The following is an 18497-nucleotide window of genomic DNA, read 5'->3' as shown; positions in this document are numbered from 1 at the left end:
AAGGTTAGCATTGTGTGAGATCAGCCTACAGACTCGACTGCTGGCGCGGCTGATTCCCGCCATGCAGTGCGTGATGTGACATCCCAGTAAAGAGGCGTTGCTTCGTCTCTGAGGTTACAATGCGCATATGACCAGTGGGCGTCAACTCAGACACCCTCCCACGACCGTTACTTGGCTACCTGCAAGGCTGTTGCTGCATGTACTTAGTATTCAGGTACGCCGGGCCGTCGTGGATCCGCAATCTTCAAACTCTTGCAACCTGTTGTGTCCATTACCAAACTTCTTACTACGCTAGCTGTAGAGACACCCCAGATTCGCGGTTGGAGTTGCCCTTGCAGAGACTTGACAGTTTTGATCGTTGTTCCTTCGCTTCGTTTGAATCCACTGTTACGGTCGAGGAAACCCACACGCCATTCCTGCGCCCTGCCTCATCGCGTTCGCGACCGCGTCTCGAATTGCCTATTGTATCATTGTATCACAGATTCTTAGTGTGAGGCCACCCCATCTCTTCGCCACTGCCGAGATTCGTCACCGTCCATTGTGAACCCTGATTTAAAGCTTGAGCCTCCTCCCTTCTTTATACATCATCACTACCAAGCTGGATTGTCATCAGCCAACAACACCTGATCAGTACCTGTGCTCACCCAACGTATGTACTGTCTCTGTCACTCTTCTATCATAGAAGAATATGAATAGCTGACACGCTGATTGTAGTTTCGATCATCTCATTGTGGCAAGATGATGCCATCGGGTTCGAACATGTATGCTCGTGGAGGCTCCAACGAGGCTTATCAGCTATCGCCCGCTATACATGCTGCAGAGAGACGTTTGACGCCTCATTCACCTTACAAGATGGATGTCAGGAGAAACTCTGACGTGTCGGCGCTCTCGCTCTCGTCGTCTTTCAGCTCTTATTCTTCTGACTTTTCGGTCCCGCCAACGCCAATCTGCGCTCGTAGCCCTCTTACAACAGAGAGTTTCGATGCCAATGCCTTCGACTTGAGCCATCACCAGTCGCTCAACAGACTTCCCTTGGACTTCCAGCAGAAGCAATCCGGTTTTGACGATTCTTGGTCCTCGTTCGATGCTTCATGCAACATGGGCCAAAACATGCCGATGCGCAATTTTGAGACATTCGCCTCGCATGGGAATTACTTGCATTCACCAGGACCAACATACGTTGGCCTAGAGGCTACATCTGCTATTCCATGGTGTACGCCTACATCCAGCACATCCTACCCCACATATGAGGGTCATATGAGCATGGATGGACTGGACGTCGACCATAATACGACCATGCATTCTATGTGGAACATGCAGCTTCAACAGATGCAAGCAGTATCTGCCTCGAACACAATTGTACCACAGGAGGCTATGTTAGAGGGAGAGATTGTTCGTGTCGACACACCGGATATCAGCATGGAGCCTTACGATGATATGGACGGACCACTTCCTCCTTCTCCGCAGCAAGTTGTCTTCAAGCATGAGTCGAGCCCAAGCTGCATCAAATCTGAGGGTGAATTTTCCGATGACTGTTCGAGGATGAAGAGGTCGATCCGTGAGACAAGGACAGGTGGAAAATCGATCAAACGGGAAAAGCGCCATGGCAAGGTGACGAAGCCAAAGGGCAAAGACAAGCCATTCATCACAAAGCTGTGGGATGGTGAGATCAAGTTTGACCGCAAGTACACTCAAGATCCGGACAGCGGCAAGTTTCGATACGCCGACGAGGAGCCGCGCCCAAAGTTCCAGTGTAAATATCCTTTTGACGATGATGATGCAAGCATACCATCGAACCATCCAGACATATGTGGCAAGATGTTCCAACGTACGGAACACCGTCAGCGCCACAGAAAGACCCACAGCCCTAGCAAAGAATTTCCATGTCTGCTCTGCGATAAGAACTTCAATCGCAACGACAACTGCTGGGCTCATGGCTTTACCCATGTACATCGGCCTGGAAAGAAAGATGGTCGCAACAAGAAGTTTTCGCTTAGGCAGGTCATATCAGTGTTGACAGACCCCAAGCACATTGATAAACTGCTCAAAGATTGGAAGAAAGAAGTTGGGAAAGACTATGTCGCAGAAGACGACGAAGACGATAATGAGGAGTTCATGGACCATGTTCACACATGGAACCCGGATCGTAGTTTCCGTTACATCCCAGAGGATGCTATCGAGAAGATTCGCGCTCACCGAATGTAAGAAAGATTTCACGGTAGGTTGTTTGTTTGGGAGCCCCTTGTTGTTGTACAAAAAGTTTTTGGTCTGGTGCTGGAGTTGTTGTTCTATAGCTGTGGAAAGTACTGTTTTTGCCTAGGCATTCTATCAGTATGCAGCTCTTCATGTAATCTAGCTTCTTCAATGTAGGCCTCCTAATGTATGGGTATCAACACAACGCTCACCTTGTCACATTTGCTTCATGATCCCTAACCAATCTGATCCGAGCCAGTCACTGCCTAGCAGCGGAATGGGCAGTATGAAAGGGCCGTGCATCGGAGTTGCAGCAGAAGCAAAGTGTGTGAAACGTGAGAAGCAAAGTGAGGTTGAGGTGGAGTTACATCCAGAGTTGCCGCCACAGCCAGCTAAGGCTATATTTGGCTTAGCCTAGACTTGGAGGTACATCACCGCTCGCAAGCTCGTATGGCTGGGAATGGCCCCACCGATGCCCCTAATTCACATACATCAATTGGAATGGCACGCATCGCTACAGTAGTCATGGCCAATCGATATTTTCGTTATCCAGCCACATGATAGCGCCATCAGAACCAATATCATGTTTGCCAATATACTTCGCGGGGTTTACAAGAGGAAACCCACAGCTGTGACACGAAAGGCGATCCTTTGACATTTCCTGTGGAGGGAAGGGAGGATACACTAGCAACATACCGGTATGCCTATGAACGAGCACCTTGCTCGAACTCAGGATGAACAGGACGCGCCCCAAGGCGTCGTGACACGAAGGGCGATCCTTTTTGGCCCGGATAAGGAGGAGAGTACCCTGGCAGGCGTATGAACGAGCATCTTCATCGCTTCTCCCTACACAGTGCCCCTTGTCGGAGATCATCCCACACTGTTCTCATGGCGCAAATTGTAAATATCCTTTAGGAAAACAGTATATTTGTACTATCATTGAAGTCATCAACACTTTTTTAATAAATCCATCAACATATTATTATTGAATGCCATTAATAATTAATTATCAAAATCATAATATTATCATTCAACTTCGCAAAGACCCCGAACAAAGCAGATCTACCAGTGCGAAAGCAACAAGTATCCCAATCCACTCCATCTAGTACAAAACCTCCCAACCCGTCTCCCCCGTTTCTCCCCTCCCAACCTTCGGCCTCAACAACCGTGCCGCCCTATCCAGTCCATCCTCCACCTCCACCTCATCTTCATCCTCACCCCTATCCTCATCCACGCGCTCGAACCGTCCTGCATCCCAGTTCCCGTCCCCAAACGCTTCATACATGCTCCCGTGCTTCGGTTTCGGCAGTGTAGACGCATCGTGCGCATCTACAGCATCGCTGAAGAACGTGGCATAGATGGCGCTGTCGAAAGGGTCAGCGAAGTGGCTAGAATCGAGGGGTCGGGATGATGCACGTCCATTATACGATGCGATTGTGCGTGTAGAGACTGGGGATGAGGGACGGGCTGGGATAGAAGACGATGGTTGACGATTGGACGGGGGAAGAGAGGAGAGGACTGAGTCATTGCGATGGTTTTTGTCGGTGAGTGTACCTACCGATGCTGGGTATTGCAACTCTGGGGGATCTGAGCGATCAGAAAGGTCCCAGATCGGGGCATCTTGTGAGGGTACTCGGATCGAGGGGACAAGTGGATCTTGATGTGCAGGTGGCGGTTTGGGACGACGGGGGCGGAGAGGGGCGGGACGGAGATGCTCTGTGCTGCTCTGGCGTATGGCAGGGGCAGATGTCTCCAGTGTCGGTGGGCTATACCGGACCGGAAACCGTACTTCGGTGTTAACTCGAGCTGGTCGCGGACTGCTGGGTAAAGGAGAAGGGGGAATGTCAAAACCCAATGCTGATGCAGGCGAGTACCGCTTAAAATCCGCTGGGCGAGGAACAGGACCAACCTTTACATCATGCAAATGTAGCCCATCCCTACTCTGACTGCTATTCCCCCCAAGACTCGGTTGCACAGGAGGAAGCTGCCGCCGAACACGACTTTGCTCTTCTCCCCACTCCCGTCTCATCCGCTTCATCTTCATGCCCAGCATACCCGCAGTAAACACCGCGGCATCACCATCCCGATTCGCACGAAGCCAGTACTTGACAAAGCGAATCCGCTTCGACCTCGTCTTCTCCCATGCATCAGCACTACCACCCGCTTCAGCATGAGTCAGTGACCGAGTGTTAAACCGACCTACCATGCCCGCGAACAGGGCAAACAAAACTCCGCCATCCGAACCAATGCGGCTGAGCATACAAGCCGGACACTGGTCATGCTGGTACGCCCATTTCTCTCCGCACTGGATGGGCTCGTGGCCCATCGGCGCCGTCTCTTGGAGATTCCAGTCGCGGCGCCACAGGCGGGAAACAGGTTCGAGTTGACGGACCTGAGTTTCTTCAGTGGCATTTAGACGGCCGGACATGATGATGGGATAGAGGAAGCGACCGACTGCGCCCTCGAATTCGTGTTTGAGCCATGACCAGATGTCGTTGATGAGATGGGCGTCGAGGCCCTTGTGCATGCTACAGAGATTAGTAGCGTGGAGGGAGAAATGTGAGGCGCGGAGGCGCCGCGGAAGATTGTGAATATCTTCCTTTAGCTGTGCGTGATATCTTGCCTGTTTGCGCTTTGAGGGTTCGTCTGGTACGCCGCGTAATATGCGTACTAACTGCTTCATATCGGCGTTGTGTAGCCGACGCGTTTCCATGGTCTTTGATAATGGACCCATGTTAGTTTGTTTCTTTGTTATAAAATGGTAAGGGGTGTCTTGCTGAGAAGTGTCCTGTGTGAAAGGAAAACGTCGTGTAATGTATGTTTCTCGTTGGGTAGAATATTGAAATTGCATAAATATAGGATGAAATGGATTATACACCTACATAGTGAAAGGATCTTGTTGTGGGGATGCAAAGATTGTGGGCCTACTATGGTTATGCGGGGAATGTAAGAGGTACTGAAGATGGAACTTTGTACGTGTACTGCAATTATGAAGTTTAGCACAAACTTCAGTCAAGACTGCTGTCTCACACCAGTAGTGGAGACATGCAAGACACCATTATGCATCAAAGTAACGGAAACAAGTTTTGGATGATCCGCGTGGGATCCCAATGATAATAGCTCATCCAATATTTCAGGTAACGCCGATCGCCAAATCATACAAAACATGAACTAGCGAGCGAGCGAGCGGCCTCAAGTTCCCCAAGAAATCCTACCCCGAAGGACTGCGAGAAACCAAACAGAAGCAAACCATGTCAATGAATAATACAGTGAAGCGAACGTACCAGAATACACCAAGAGGTCTACCCTGGAGAAACTATACATTACCTATCGCATATTTCGATTTGGGTTTTTGAAGATATTACGAAAAGTACGCTGTCAATGTGAACTCTCAACGCCTAAAAAGTTTGCTCTTCTTCCGTGAAGGTTCTGATTGACCTTGTTCGTCAGGTCCTTGAAGTTGCCCGCAGAAGATGAGATACTGCCAGCCTTCTTCCGAGATATGCGAGGTGTGGATACACCTTGTGGTAACAGATTCTCCTCTGATGGTGGTAGTGCAGAGGATGCGACGGAGCTAGCAGGTACCGTCAGCTGTTCATTCTCCTTCTCCTGATCCAGCTTCTGTTGAGCGGCACGACGAGCTCGTTCGTACTTCTCAGCTACTTCCCCCTTGTACATGGTTCCACCGATGCGGTCCAAGTACACAAAGAATGGCTGTGAGAAGTTGGTCTTGATACCCCAGCTCTGATGGTGGATGTCGTGGTAAGCTGCGGTATTTGGGAAGATCCAGCTAACGGGATCATAAGGAAATTCGTAGCCGCCATGGTCCATGACCGTCTTAATCGTCGAGCCAGTGAAAAACCACATCGACTGTCGCAGGGTCATTCCCGTAAGAAGGTAAGCGAGGCCGGCGCCCAATGTATCCAAAACAAAGCCCTCTAGCGGGTGGTTGTACAATGCACCATAGGCATATGGAACGTAGAGGCGGTGGTGGCGAGAGTGGAAAGTGACTGTCAAAGTGAGCCAGAGAAGATGAATAGTGGTACATTGAATACTTACCGTATAACCACTTGTTCAGATGCATGGCGCGGTGCAGCATGTACTCCCATGCGTCTATGATGACAATTGCTGCGCTGAATTGTATCGCAGGAATCGCGTACCAGTATAAGAAGCTCGCAAAGGCCAGCTCCCATGACGCGAAGGCGGGGACCCAGTTCTGCTCTCCTGCGACCGAGGTAACTGACTGCAGCAGCCCAGGGTACTTCCCGCCTATGAGTACTGACGAGAGTGTGGGGTATGAGCCAGAGAGCTTCGTGGCCAACGCGAGGGGGTTTATGCCGACCACAGACAGCATGTACGGTACCGCGCGCTGGGCAAGGCGGATCTTCTGTGCGTACCAAGCCACATCGTAATCAGCCTTGCCGGTTGTTGGAGCCTCATCAAACAAGGACAAGCTGAAAGAGGCGATGATCTGAATGATCTGCTGTAACACAACATCACGCAGCACTTCGTAGCGGGAGACGTGATTGCGCTTCAGGACTTCTGCGGGCGTGTGCAGGCGATATTGTGGAAAAAGGTCGTATACGTCGATGGCGTGGTATACGAGCGACACGACCCAGTATCCAGCAACAGGCAGAGCGGCTTGTATAAATGCATCCGAGGCCCACGAGGAGAGAGGGGTCAGCGGCTTAAGGGTGTACTCTGGTAGTGGAGGGAGATCGTAGGAGGTTATGTTTGCGCTCGCCATGTTGAGGCGCGTATGAGGATAGAGCGCCTCGGAATATTATGTAATACGTAGGTTCGAAGGGTTCGAGAGCGCAAAACCAGGGACGAAGCTGGCACCTAGACGACGTCGGATTGGAGCAGGACGCAAGTAAGCAGCTGGCGGAAGGTTCCAAGGTGGAGCAGGGCCGGATGCCGCGGAGCAGGGGATTAAGGCGAAGGTGCGTAGGAACGAGGTGGTGAATAGGAGCAGATGTTAGGACGTAGAATTGGCAGTTTGGGGGGAAGAAGAGGGGGGGGGTGGCGTCAGTGCGGCAGGTGGGCTCAAAAAGGAGAGGCTGAGGTGAGCAGAGCAGAGAGAGAGAAGGAGAGAGAGAGGTGGGATGTGACGATACAGATAACAGTAGCTAGTACCTAGGTACTCTATGTCAGTCGGGTGAGAGTGGTGCTTGCGCGCACATGCGACAGGAAAGGCCTAGTGGACGGGCAACCGGCGCATCATGACATTTGGCCGCCACTGTGCAAACGGACCAGTGACCAGCGTAACCAGCACGATTGGGCCAGCCAGGCAGTGAGCACCGCCGCCTAAAGCCAAGCCGAGCAAGCAGCAAGCAGCCTTCCAAGGTTCCAGTTTTCTTCATTTTGCCCCCCGCTTCCCCCCCCCCCCCCCCTCCCCTCTGCCGGGCTAGGATAGAAAGGCAGAGCAGACCAAGCCAACATTTGAAGGAGGCCTGAGCGCTCCGTGTCAGCCTTGGTTCGAGAACTGCGCTATTTGCGGTTAGAGCCTAGCGCTATTCTGCTCCCAATTTTCGACCCCACCAAATTCTTTTGCTCCTCCCAATCGCCAGCGCTTTCTCCCGTCCAGCGTACAAGAAACATCGACCTTCACTCCGGCCGATTTCCACTCCTTGTCTCTCTCTCTCTCTCTCTCCTCTCTATCACACATATATAAAGTCACCCATCAGACACCATGCTCATCTACAAGGTATGTGTGTGTGCACGCACCGTCGTGGTCCTCGGGCCATGCGCAACCAGTACCCCGCCTTCCTGTTCAGGGACTATATCGCCCTCCTGAACTGCAGTCAAGTCGAGTCCTGTCCAGCCACTTCTTCATCCCGACCGAGCATCCTCAGCAGTGCTAATACCGTGCTTCTAGGATATCCTGACCGGCGACGAGATCATCTCCGACTCGTATGACCTCAAGGAGGTTGATGGCGTCGTCTACGAGGCCGATTGCAAGAAGATCACCGTTGGAGGCGAGAGCTTCGGTTCGTGCTTTGTCTAGAGAATCGCAAGGTACATCCACTAACATGCAACAGACACTGGAGGCAATGCCTCTGCTGAGGAGCAGGAGGAAGGTGTCGAGGACACCGTCGAGCAGAAGATCGATGTAGTCTACTCTTTCCGCCTCAACGAGACTGGCTTCGACAAGAAGGGCTACCTCACATACCTCAAGGGTAGGATACCATATGCACTGCGCGATCCATCAAGCGGAATTCTGACGGGCAAATAGGCTACATGAAGGCAGTCAAGGCAGCTCTTGAGAAGGACGGCGCCGATGCAGCCGCTATCAAGGATTTCGAGACAAAGGCCGGCGCCTACGCAAAGAAGATTATTGCCAACTTCAAGGACTACGAGTTTTACACTGGCGAATCCATGGACCCCGATGGCATGATTGTCCTCCTCAACTACCGTGAGGATGGCACTACTCCCTATGTTACCGTCTGGAAGCACGGTCTCAAGGAGATGAAGGTTTAAATTGGCCTTGTTTTGTCAACAGGGATGGCTTGTGGTTGAACGAGTTCTGAATTTACGAATACCTATGCATGCTCAGATACCGCCGCCGTGCAAAAAGCGCGAAACGAATCTAGACGACCTTCCAAGGGCCACATGTGGCTCACCACCATCTACTGCTTGCCTAAGCGCACTCTCAGACCTCTTGATACTTGTGTGTGTGAGCCACGCCCAATACATATGCTAGCGACATGTGCACGAACATAGTATTTGAACACCATCCAGAATCTACAGATTTTTGTCTGCCGATGAGGTGGTTTGACCCCTGCCAGTGTAAGCGCCGGGCTCGGTGAATTTGATGATCTCGTGATAGCGCGATAGGCAGGACGCGTCGCCAAGCTCGTGCGTTGACCTCGCAACTGCAGCCTAAGGCAGGACTCCCCCTCATCCTCTCGGTTTCAGAGTCGCACTTCTTTGTAGTTGGCTTGCGATTTGCAAATTTCCTCGATTGCACCACCGTCTCTGATGTAATCTGTAGCTACTGTGTATGACACACCCGGTATGCGCAAGTCTACCCGCCTTGCGCAAGGCAACCACACTCAAAGCCACCAAAGTCCGGATCTGACTGGCTCGGTCGCTCCCGCGCCTCGGACCCCACATCACCAAAAGCCGAATGGCGCTGCACTCAAGCAGCTCATCCAGTCCCTAGACGCGAAATGGCAATTAGGCCTGAGAGTGGATGAGCATCGATCTCCCGCTCAAGACCGTACGGCCGCAGACATAATCAAGGCTAGAATTCAGCACCTCTTCTTCGTTTCAAAACCGACTCTTGATGAGGTGCTGGCAACCTTTGAAAGTATTGCAGCTGGATTTGCGCATAGCCAGCATCTCGATCTGCTAGATGGACTGCTCAAGAGCAAGCGGGCTGTGAACTCATCGCAGTCGCGAACGGACACGTTCATTGGCACAGCAAATCATCCACCAAAGAGCCTGTCATGTAAGTGCAATCTATAATCTCCTGCCTAATCTCTCTTGTGGTCAAAATTGTACCTCTCCATGAATCTTAAGGTGGCTCGCGTAGCTGGATCCATCCAGGCTTCCTCACCAAAGCCCATACACGGGAATATCGGAGACCTCAACCCCATGATCATTCTTTGCTATAATTTTACACACAATCATCTTCTAAACATGCAAGCAACGCCAGGCGTTAAATTGGCCACCATGTTAGACACTTTAATGTCACAAGCTAATTCCCCTGCAGCTACAGAGCAGATTCCTCACTCCGGTGGCCGGTTTCAGGAACGAGAGTCAAGATACAACGAAGTCAAACTATGCGCAACTCCTGTCGATTCTGGCTCATCAACAGACGTAGACACGGACGATGAATTCGTTACTCCTCGTTCACAATCCCCGTCGCCATCATGCAGATCTGCCAATCGACGACAAAAGGCAAGTCCTTTCGTTTCCTTACGATCCGGTGATCGGAAACGCCCTTCAGATAGCTCAGAGGACAGTGGAATATCACCAAGATTGACAAAATTTCTCAAAGGAAAACAGTCAGCAGGCTCATCAGTCGCACCGATAGCCACACCCCCGCTTTTCAAGAAGCCTGCTCTCCATATGGCACGTTCTTTTCAAGCTGGCACGACGAGCTTCTCATCTGTCAACACCTCGTTCAATAACACGGCAGTATCATCGCAGGAGACCAACGCCACATCGATCAACACATCTTTCACGTCTCACGACGGCGATGTTGACCCAGACAGAGCACGTTTTTGTGAAGCAGAAACAGCGGCTTTCGTTGTAGAGAAACAGAGAGAGGTTGATCGCATCTTGTCGCAGAATCAGAGCCGTGAAAGTAACTCTAGTTACGATTCAATCGACGAAAATGAGTTACTGAAAATAGAAATTGCTCATCAAAAGGAACAAAAACTTGAGCCAGCTGTACCCAATGGGAAATCGGCCACATGTACCTCCGTTCACGCTGGAACAACGCAAATAACAAGCAGATCTTCGAACGGTTCTGCAACAGAATATCTGGAACATCTGTCAACGATAGAACCCTTACACCCAGTGGATCCATCCGTTCATTATCCGACTCTCGAACTAGCAGATATTCGACAGCGAAACGCCTCAGAAGAGCCTGTCCATGACCCACCTCTGCAGGCGATCACTCCTGCAAAGTCTCCGGAGAAGCTGTCGTGGTACATAAAGAACCTGCCGTACCAGAACATATTTATGGATACTGATAATCTTCCTCGTGGGTTTTTAGAGATACCCTACTTTGTCCTCATTATATGTTACCGCTTGGCAGCCCTAAACTCTGTCACCCCAGGGACACTGTTGCAACTGGTAAAGGACGATTCCATAAACAAAGATGCAAAGTCGTTCTGGAAAGCGATTGATGACAAAATCCAAATTGGTCCCAGAGAGTCGGCTGCAGTCTGGACAGCCTCACGAAGCTCCTTTGAGGGCTTTACTTTCAAAGCCAAAGTCAGCTTTAATACAAGGTTTACGCAACCCGTTTTCAAGCTTGAGCTCAGCCAGATAGAAGCAGAGAGATCATGTCAGTTCCAGCGCATGTTTGGTTCTGATCGCTTTCTATACCTCACCTTCCCTTCTTTCAGCGAAAACATACCAAAGAGATTTACTCGGAGCCAAATGCGCCAAATAGAGAATAAATGGCAGTCGTGGCTTATGCAAGAACACTCCTTCCTTCGACGCAAGTGGCGAGCATGTAAGTTCGTTGTCTCATCAACAATAGTGTGAGGAGTACTGACTTTGACGTCCCCTAAGTTTACGTGGAGCCCATTCAAAAACGAAACACTGGGCGTAAAGCTGATGATGCCGACAAACGCGTCGTGTTGTTCGCAACAGAAGGTTTGGATATCACAAAGCCAATGTCGGTCAACGAAATGCTGAATGAGTTTCTTGACTTTGATATCAATCAGTGGCAGAATCTCTACAAAGCATACTCGCGAATTGCTCTTGGATTGTCACGAACGATACCAACACTTGTGTTCAAGCCGTCACAGATTCGCCTCGTAAAAGATATACGATCGGACGGTACTCCGGAGGCAAATGAGTTCAACGATGAAGGTCTTGATTGGGATGAAAAGTGTAGCCAGCCACAAGTGATGAACGATGGCTGTGCTCGGATATCTGTTGGGGCAGCACGTATAATATGGGAGATGTATTGCAGAGCAACCGGGTCAGACGAACCACTGCCAAGTGCCTTTCAGGGGCGAATCCGAGGAGCGAAAGGTATGTGGATGGTTAGTGCCGAGGCCCATACCCGTGATGAAGAGCATAACGATATTTGGATCGAAATCTCCGACAGCCAATCTAAATACGAGCCACACGAAGCCGACAAAAACGACGCTACTTTTAACTCTCACAGGCTGACATTCAACTATGTAAAGCATAGTCATGTCAACGGATCTACGGATCTACATATCTCCTTTATACCAATACTGGTAGACAGGGGTGTGAAGAGAGATGTTATAGCAGACTTCATAATCAAGCACCTCAATGTTGAGCGAGCGCAACTGTTGGACATGCTTTCTGAGCCTGTCAAGTTGCATAATTGGGTCACAAAGCAAAGTTCTGCTACTAGCGGCGTCATTCCCTGGGAGGCCGCGCTACCAGTCTCTCAATCTGAGAAGGTCAAACTCCTTCTTAGGGCTGGCTTTACGCCCCAGGACAGTCCTTTTCTCGCGAAAGTTCTCATCAACTTGATCCGGCAGCGTCAAAGTGTTATGGAGCAAAAACTACGAGCACCTTTGGGAAGTGCGACGTTTCTACTTGGGTTGGCTGATCCTGAAGGTGTCCTTGAGCCTGGTCAAGTGCATATCAGCTTCTCCTTGCCATTTGTCGATGAGTTTAGTCGCCAGACATATCGTCATCTCGATGGACTTGAAGTCTTAATAGCCCGTCAACCGGGTAGGTCTAGGCTAACTACAAAAAAAAACTACTGCTAACGCGTTGCAGCATGCCGTCGATCAGACATTCAGAAGGTGCGTGTGGTGACATATTCAAAGCTCGCCCACCTGAGAGACGTCATTGTCTTCCCAACGCGAGGTCAGTACCCACTCGCAGGAAAGCTCCAGGGCGGTGACTATGATGGCGACATCTTCTGGACCTGTTGGGAAAACGATCTCGTGGAGTCTTTCAAAAATGCTCCAGCGCCCCTGGCCCCTCCCGGACCCGAAGAATATGGAATCAAAAAGGATCCCGAAAAGATCAATGAAGTCATGAATCCCCGTGACCCCTCGAATGGCAGCTTCGATCTTTTCCTGAAAAAGGCGTTCGAGTTCCGGATTGCGCCGTCGTTGTTGGGCAAGGTGACCAATTTTCTTGAAAAGCAGGCGTATAAGGAGAACAAGATCTTCTCAATTAAAATCAAGGCACTCTGCGATGTTCATGACCTACTAGTCGATGCGCCGAAGCAGGCATTCAAATTCACCGATGATGATTTTAAAGATCTCATCCTCAAGAAACTCAAATGTGGAAATCCAAAGATACCTGCATATAAGCAGGCCATGGATGACAATGCGAAGAGCAGAGAGATAGGCGAAGGTAAGAAAGGCATGAAGGAATATAACGGTAACCCAAAGAATATCCTGGACCATCTATACTTCAACATCATACTGAAGCACAATACCGAGACCCGCGACCAACTCAGCGCCAAATTACCCAAGGATCAGGAGGACGATAAAATGCTGCAGCTACCTTTCACTCAACTACGCGATGAGGGTGTACTCAAAGCAGAGTTTGAACATCTTCGTGAAAACTTCGAACGCATCAGGCAAGAGTGGAATCGTAGCCTGGGCGACAAGAAAGAGATTTCCCGCGAGAGGTACAGCAAATTACTGCAGAGCTGCTATGCTGCGTTTCGTGCGCTCATGCCGTCACCGTCAAGTAGCTCTGACCGGGAAGTTGCGCCGCTAGTAAAATCTTACTTTGGACCTGGCCACCCCGTACTTTGGGAGACAATTCGAGCTTCTGCTATTTACACCTGGTATCCAAAGAAGACCACTTTGGTGTGGCACATGGCGGGTAAAGAGCTCGCAAGACTGAAAGCAGCTGGGAATCCAGATACGTACCACATTGTGCCTGCTATCTTCGCAGATATGAAGGTAAGAAGGCTCTTTATCATACTGGTCCGAGAGTACATACTAATGCCGTACGCAGCCCAAACCGCACAAGGCCCCCAAGCTTGCAGAGGATGATGGTGACGATGAAGACGAAAGTAATGAAGATTTGGAAAGCGCGCTTGAGAAGGCCATGGCATAATCGCTCATGTTGCTTCATCCAACGAAGACGCATTCTCGTCAGCGCTTGTACTGTTATCCCCAACAACCACTCTCACACAGCTACCGAACATTTCAAAGTAGCCTCAGCTCACCATTTGCTTCTACCGTTTGGATACCGAGAGGCCGCTATACATGTCAGATTTCTGTCATCTTGGTCATCCCACACAAATTTCGAATTTCTTGGGCGGATTGAAACGCTTCTACATCGCCAACGCCAGCGTTCTCGGACCAGTTCGAGATCCTCACTGAGCCATTCAGATCAATCAGTATAAAGAGTATATCTGTCATTGCACATAGAGAGAGAGAGAAGAGAGACGAACAAGGAGAGTACATAGATGGAAGAAGAAGAACCTGAAGGATGGACTGGTGAGAAACGCTCGATTCAACGACGTTTGTCTCTTTTTCTTGATCAGTCAGTCGGTTTTCATACAATCTCGCGATTTTCCAACAAAATAACCCCCCACTATCGTTTATACCAGCACCAGGATCAAGGAAGAAGGAGAATATGCCCTCTACTATCGTTTATATCAGCAGAAGAGGGCTATTATGTATATATAATTACATATATATATTGGGTATCGTTGAACACATCTGAATCCCTCCATTGACACACACACACACACATACGCGCACATCCGCTTCCTCAAAGGACAACTTGAATACATACATTAATTCCAAGCACAGCCACTACACGGCCGCAGCAGCCTTCATCTTAGCATTCAACCGCTCCTCCTCCCTCCTCGCCTCGACGCCAGCCAAAAACTCCATGCGTCCCAAGTAGGCCTCCTTGGTCTTGCCATGGGTATCCAATTCCTCGGCAATACCTTCCTTGTCCACGAAGCCCGTCCAGTCCATGCGCGACTTGTCCACGACGTTGAGTTTGGTGGCTTTGGGCGGTTTGCCGGGGGCCTGTGTGTCTGGTGGTGGAGGGGGCATTGTGCTTTCTTGCTCTCGTGATAGGGCGGTGGGTGTGTGGGTTGTTTTGGGAGGCTGGCGCGGCCAGAAGAGTTGGTGTTCTGGGGCGAGGGCGCGGACGTAGCCTGTGGGGTTTGGGTCGAAGCGTGTGGGGCGGCGGAGGGGCCGACGGATTTGAGATACTGGCGGCACGGTTGCGTTTGCGGTTGTGGTGGATGGGGAGGTGGGGTGATCGGGGGAGGTGGTGGTGGCGGTGGAATCGACAGGTTTCCAGCCTAGGGTGAGGTATTTGGGGAGGTGGGAGCGGGGGATGGATTTCTCTTCTGTGGTGTCTTGGCCGGCGAAGGTGTAGACTTTGCGAATGGGGATTTGCTCTTCTTCCTCGGCGATGGGTGGGGGGATTGTGTTGGTTGTGGATTCGTCTTTTGGTGCATCTGTTTCTTGTGCGAGGGTTGGTTGGAGAGGTTGCAGAGGCGCGGCGGTCATTTGGGCCCATAATGCATCAACGTCAACTGTTGCGCCTTGAGTTCTTGCCAGGGGCCTTCGTTCCCTGTGTTCCCCTCTGCGTTGTGCTCTCGTCTTGATCAGCCCACCCTCGCCGCCTTCGTCTTCGGATAGTATCAGCTCATCGTCGTCGGCTTTTGCTCCCTTCTTCTTGTTCTTCTTTGACCGCTTCTTGCGCGCCGCCTGTATCGTCACTTCGTCCCCAGAGTCTAGCTCCTCATCATCAGGCGCTTTCCGCTTGCCCTTGCGCTGCACCACTTTCGTTGCGACTTGCTCGTCCTCATCTTCAGAGCTCGAGACGTCCTCGGGAGGCGCTGATTCGGGATTGAAGTCCTCGTCGGAAGACTCGTGATACTTGTCGTCTGCGTTGTCAATGTCTTCCTCGAAATCTCTGATTGCCATGGCATGTGTCTGTGGCTGTGGCTGTGTCGAAGACGTGGATTCAACGTTTTGGCAGCTTCGTGGTTCGCGGGAACACCCATCCACCGCGCATGACACGCTAGGCGGATCGACCGCTAAGCGAAAAGAGTATTAGCGTTGGCAGGGATCAGATGGCTCCAGATGCGTCGCAGTGACGTGTGTTACGGTGGGGTGTCATGTGTGCAAAGGCAGGGCAGGGCGGGCGCGTCTGAATTCAAAACAAGACCAAAGCACGCATATTTACCACATACAGCAAGCCTGTTGTTACTTTGCTCAGATCTTACGTCTCCTTGCTCTTGCAGGATGCGCATTTATCATTAATCCATCGCTGAAACATTCCAATATCAGGAAATTCACCATCACCACCATCGACCACATCCAAGATGGCACCCGTCGAGAATGCGAAGAGCAACTCGCTGCCTATTGCCATTTTCGGCGGCCAGATTGTTCTCGTTACAGTACTCACCGCAAACGTCCTCCTTCAGGCCCGACGCGCCGCCAAATCCCTCTCACCTTCCACACGAACGCGCCTGCAAAACTCGATACGCCGTCGCAATGCTATCGTCTTCTCACTGCTAGCTGCCGTATCGCTCGCTTCTGTAGGCAGCTTCGCCTTCATCTGGCGCGCCATTTCCTATGTGCGCTGGGCTGAGAACAAACACTACGACACCCCGAACAGCATTCTGAATGGCTGGTCCGCCACCGGCACGGAAGCGCGCTGGCACCTGGGCGATTGGATCTCGGACATTGATCTCGTGCGCGAGTTTGACAGCGTTGGTATTATGAAGCCCGAAGGATTCTTGTACACGAGTCAGTACTTTGTTGGACTGCTTGCAGCTGCCATTTTCATGGGCGCAGAAGGCCGCAGGCGCAATCTCTCCACCTCCACCATCGCATCCTTTGTCCTTCTCTGTTCGCTTGGAAGCCTGGGATTCTCCTTGAGTTTGTTCTTCGTCACCATCCTCTATACGCCCACGACAGTGCGCAGAGATGACTCACCAAAGCACGATGCCTTCTTCACACCATCCCCCATGGTCTACGATTTGGGAATCGTCGTATCCCTGGTGACACTGAATTCGTTCCCCGAGCTGATTTCCGAGTATGGCGACAAGAGCATGCTACGACTGAGTTATTTGGCTATGCCGTTGTTCTTCGCATTCGCGCCCCAAGTAAGTGTCCGAACTGCCTTTCACCGGGACTGGACTGACCCTCGCTAGATTGTGCCCGTAAGCCTCGGAGAGCAGCATACATCCAAGGTGGCTGCTCATCGCTCGTACGCAAAGGTCTTCTACGTGCTCTCGCTGGCCTCGTTATTGTTATACTGGCGCATCTTCATCACCACCATCTTCATGTCCACACCATCAAAGCATACCCACGTCTGGGATCTTTTCCACAACTCACACGGGAGGAACACACCAAATAGGGTCCTCGCTGGCATTAGCATCGCAGGTCAGCGACTGAAGGTCATCAGTAAGCATCCAGCCATCAGTGTTACCAGTCTCGATGTGCTCTTCACCACCATCGCTCTGTTGACATGGACCTTCACTCGGGACTTGGACGTGGACTACCTTCTAGAAAGCAGTGTTTTCTCCTTCCTGGCGTCGAGTCACGAGAAACGTGTGAATTTCAAGGATGACCTCACGAGGCTTATGGAAACCGAACCTGCAGCCCCAGTTGAGACTACGACTCCAAAGAAACGTGGCCGTCCATCCAAGAGCGCTGTTGCGGCTGTGAACGGCGTCTCTTCTGCGGCATTAGCTGTATCTGGCTCGCTCAGACGAAGCTCGCGGAGAAAGGCTGGCAGTGGAGACTATGACACAGAGCCACTTGCACGTGGCACTGATCACGACTCGGATGGTGATTTGACCTATCAGCCGTCCGAAGAGACTAGACAAGCAGTGGCAGAGACGGAGGCCGATGGTGCCATGGTTGATGGAGATGTTGTTCATGCAGGAGAGTCGACTGCGTTGGCACTCTTCTTTGCCATGATGGGCGGTGTGGGACAATTGGCGTCAGCTGTGCTTGGGGCGGAGGTGACTGGCCCATGAATGTAGAGGGCTGTTCAATTACACGATGACACGAGACTGAAACGAGACCGGGCGGCGCGGGCGCACGGGTTTGCAGCGGAAATGCAATGGCCTTCTTACACGGGTTCCCGTGTGGAGTTGAGAAAACGTGCAGACCGCGTGCAGGAGGGATAGAATATGATGCGGGCTGTTTCTTTGATCTGGATGCAAAGGCTGATGTCCCGGGGTGTTGGAGGTCTACACCAAGGCAAGTTACGTGCAGAGTCGAGCTACATGATGTCTGTTCCACGAAACGAGCGCCATGTAAAGTCTTTCTTGTGATACTTTGTATAACCTGCGGAGGTGCCTGGAACCAATACTGTACGATGACGTTGCAGCGGCATCGGGTCGCTATTCCGTGACGGTGAAACCATGTCTTCCATGTCAGACCGAGTCATTGTAGCTGTAGCTGACAAAGAGTGCGTGTGGCTGTGACGAAGACTGCCATCGAGTTGCGGATTGTTGTGTGATCCATGAGTTGGCTTGTCAAGTGGCCTTGCCGGCGTGGTCTGGACATGGCGGGAAGCCCGTTGTGGATTGGAGAAGACGAAAACGGTGCCTGAAGATCTCTCTCATCCGTTGCCGTGAGCTAAGCGAAGATGCATCCGCCTGCACGCGACCTTCGAAC

The 18497-nt window shown here is 51.2% G+C and overlaps 7 protein-coding genes across 7 annotated transcripts; 4 read left to right on the top strand and 3 right to left on the bottom strand.

Moving 5' to 3' along the window:
• Window positions 1-61: 61 nt before the first annotated feature.
• Window positions 62-2205, top strand: IAQ61_005092 (uncharacterized protein; the record flags this gene model as incomplete). Its single annotated transcript, XM_066096655.1, has 3 exons — window positions 62-66; window positions 559-649; window positions 715-2205. The coding sequence occupies 3 exons, from the start codon at window positions 62-64 to the stop codon at window positions 2203-2205; spliced, it is 1587 nt and encodes a 528-aa protein (XP_065953350.1).
• A 1090-nt stretch (window positions 2206-3295) lies between these two features.
• On the bottom strand, window positions 3296-4927 carry IAQ61_005091 (uncharacterized protein; the record flags this gene model as incomplete). Its single annotated transcript, XM_066096654.1, has 1 exon — window positions 3296-4927. The coding sequence occupies one exon, from the start codon at window positions 4925-4927 to the stop codon at window positions 3296-3298; it is 1632 nt and encodes a 543-aa protein (XP_065953349.1).
• Window positions 4928-5571: 644 nt separating this feature from the next.
• IAQ61_005090 (uncharacterized protein) lies at window positions 5572-7324 on the bottom strand (the record flags this gene model as incomplete). The annotated part of the gene is made up of 2 exons (XM_003843089.2): window positions 6253-7324; window positions 5572-6203 (listed from the first exon to the last, which is right to left on the bottom strand). The coding sequence occupies exons 1-2, from the start codon at window positions 6938-6940 to the stop codon at window positions 5572-5574; spliced, it is 1320 nt and encodes a 439-aa protein (XP_003843137.1). The 5' UTR covers window positions 6941-7324.
• Window positions 7325-7593: 269 nt separating this feature from the next.
• IAQ61_005089 (uncharacterized protein) lies at window positions 7594-9011 on the top strand. The gene is made up of 4 exons (XM_003843090.2): window positions 7594-7900; window positions 8072-8183; window positions 8235-8372; window positions 8429-9011. Exons 1-4 carry the CDS (start codon window positions 7886-7888, stop codon window positions 8671-8673), a joined length of 510 nt encoding a protein of 169 aa, XP_003843138.1. The 5' UTR covers window positions 7594-7885; the 3' UTR covers window positions 8674-9011.
• Window positions 9012-9210: 199 nt separating this feature from the next.
• Window positions 9211-13944, top strand: IAQ61_005088 (uncharacterized protein; the record flags this gene model as incomplete). The annotated part of the gene is made up of 5 exons (XM_003843091.1): window positions 9211-9646; window positions 9911-11386; window positions 11446-12591; window positions 12640-13787; window positions 13843-13944. The coding sequence occupies 5 exons, from the start codon at window positions 9211-9213 to the stop codon at window positions 13942-13944; spliced, it is 4308 nt and encodes a 1435-aa protein (XP_003843139.1).
• Window positions 13945-14651: 707 nt separating this feature from the next.
• On the bottom strand, window positions 14652-15785 carry IAQ61_005087 (uncharacterized protein; the record flags this gene model as incomplete). Its single annotated transcript, XM_003843092.1, has 1 exon — window positions 14652-15785. One exon carries the CDS (start codon window positions 15783-15785, stop codon window positions 14652-14654), a length of 1134 nt encoding a protein of 377 aa, XP_003843140.1.
• Window positions 15786-15892: 107 nt separating this feature from the next.
• IAQ61_005086 (uncharacterized protein) lies at window positions 15893-17851 on the top strand (the record flags this gene model as incomplete). The annotated part of the gene is made up of 2 exons (XM_003843093.2): window positions 15893-16972; window positions 17021-17851. The coding sequence occupies exons 1-2, from the start codon at window positions 16187-16189 to the stop codon at window positions 17849-17851; spliced, it is 1617 nt and encodes a 538-aa protein (XP_003843141.1). The 5' UTR covers window positions 15893-16186.
• Window positions 17852-18497: the final 646 nt, after the last annotated feature.

The sequence above is a fragment of the Plenodomus lingam genome, assembly GCF_022343315.1.
Source record: "Plenodomus lingam strain CAN1 chromosome Unknown contig_21, whole genome shotgun sequence".
In the NCBI taxonomy this organism is placed as follows: domain Eukaryota; kingdom Fungi; phylum Ascomycota; class Dothideomycetes; order Pleosporales; family Leptosphaeriaceae; genus Plenodomus; species Plenodomus lingam.
Note: the sequence above shows the minus strand (reverse complement) of the source record. Positions and strands in the feature narration are given on the sequence as shown.

Coding starts and splice junctions, on each gene's coding strand:
- IAQ61_005089 (XM_003843090.2), top strand. Junction 8,184..8,234: donor CGTTGGAGGCGAGAGCTTCG/GTTCGTGCTTTG, acceptor AACATGCAACAG/ACACTGGAGGCAATGCCTCT. Junction 8,373..8,428: donor CTACCTCACATACCTCAAGG/GTAGGATACCAT, acceptor ACGGGCAAATAG/GCTACATGAAGGCAGTCAAG.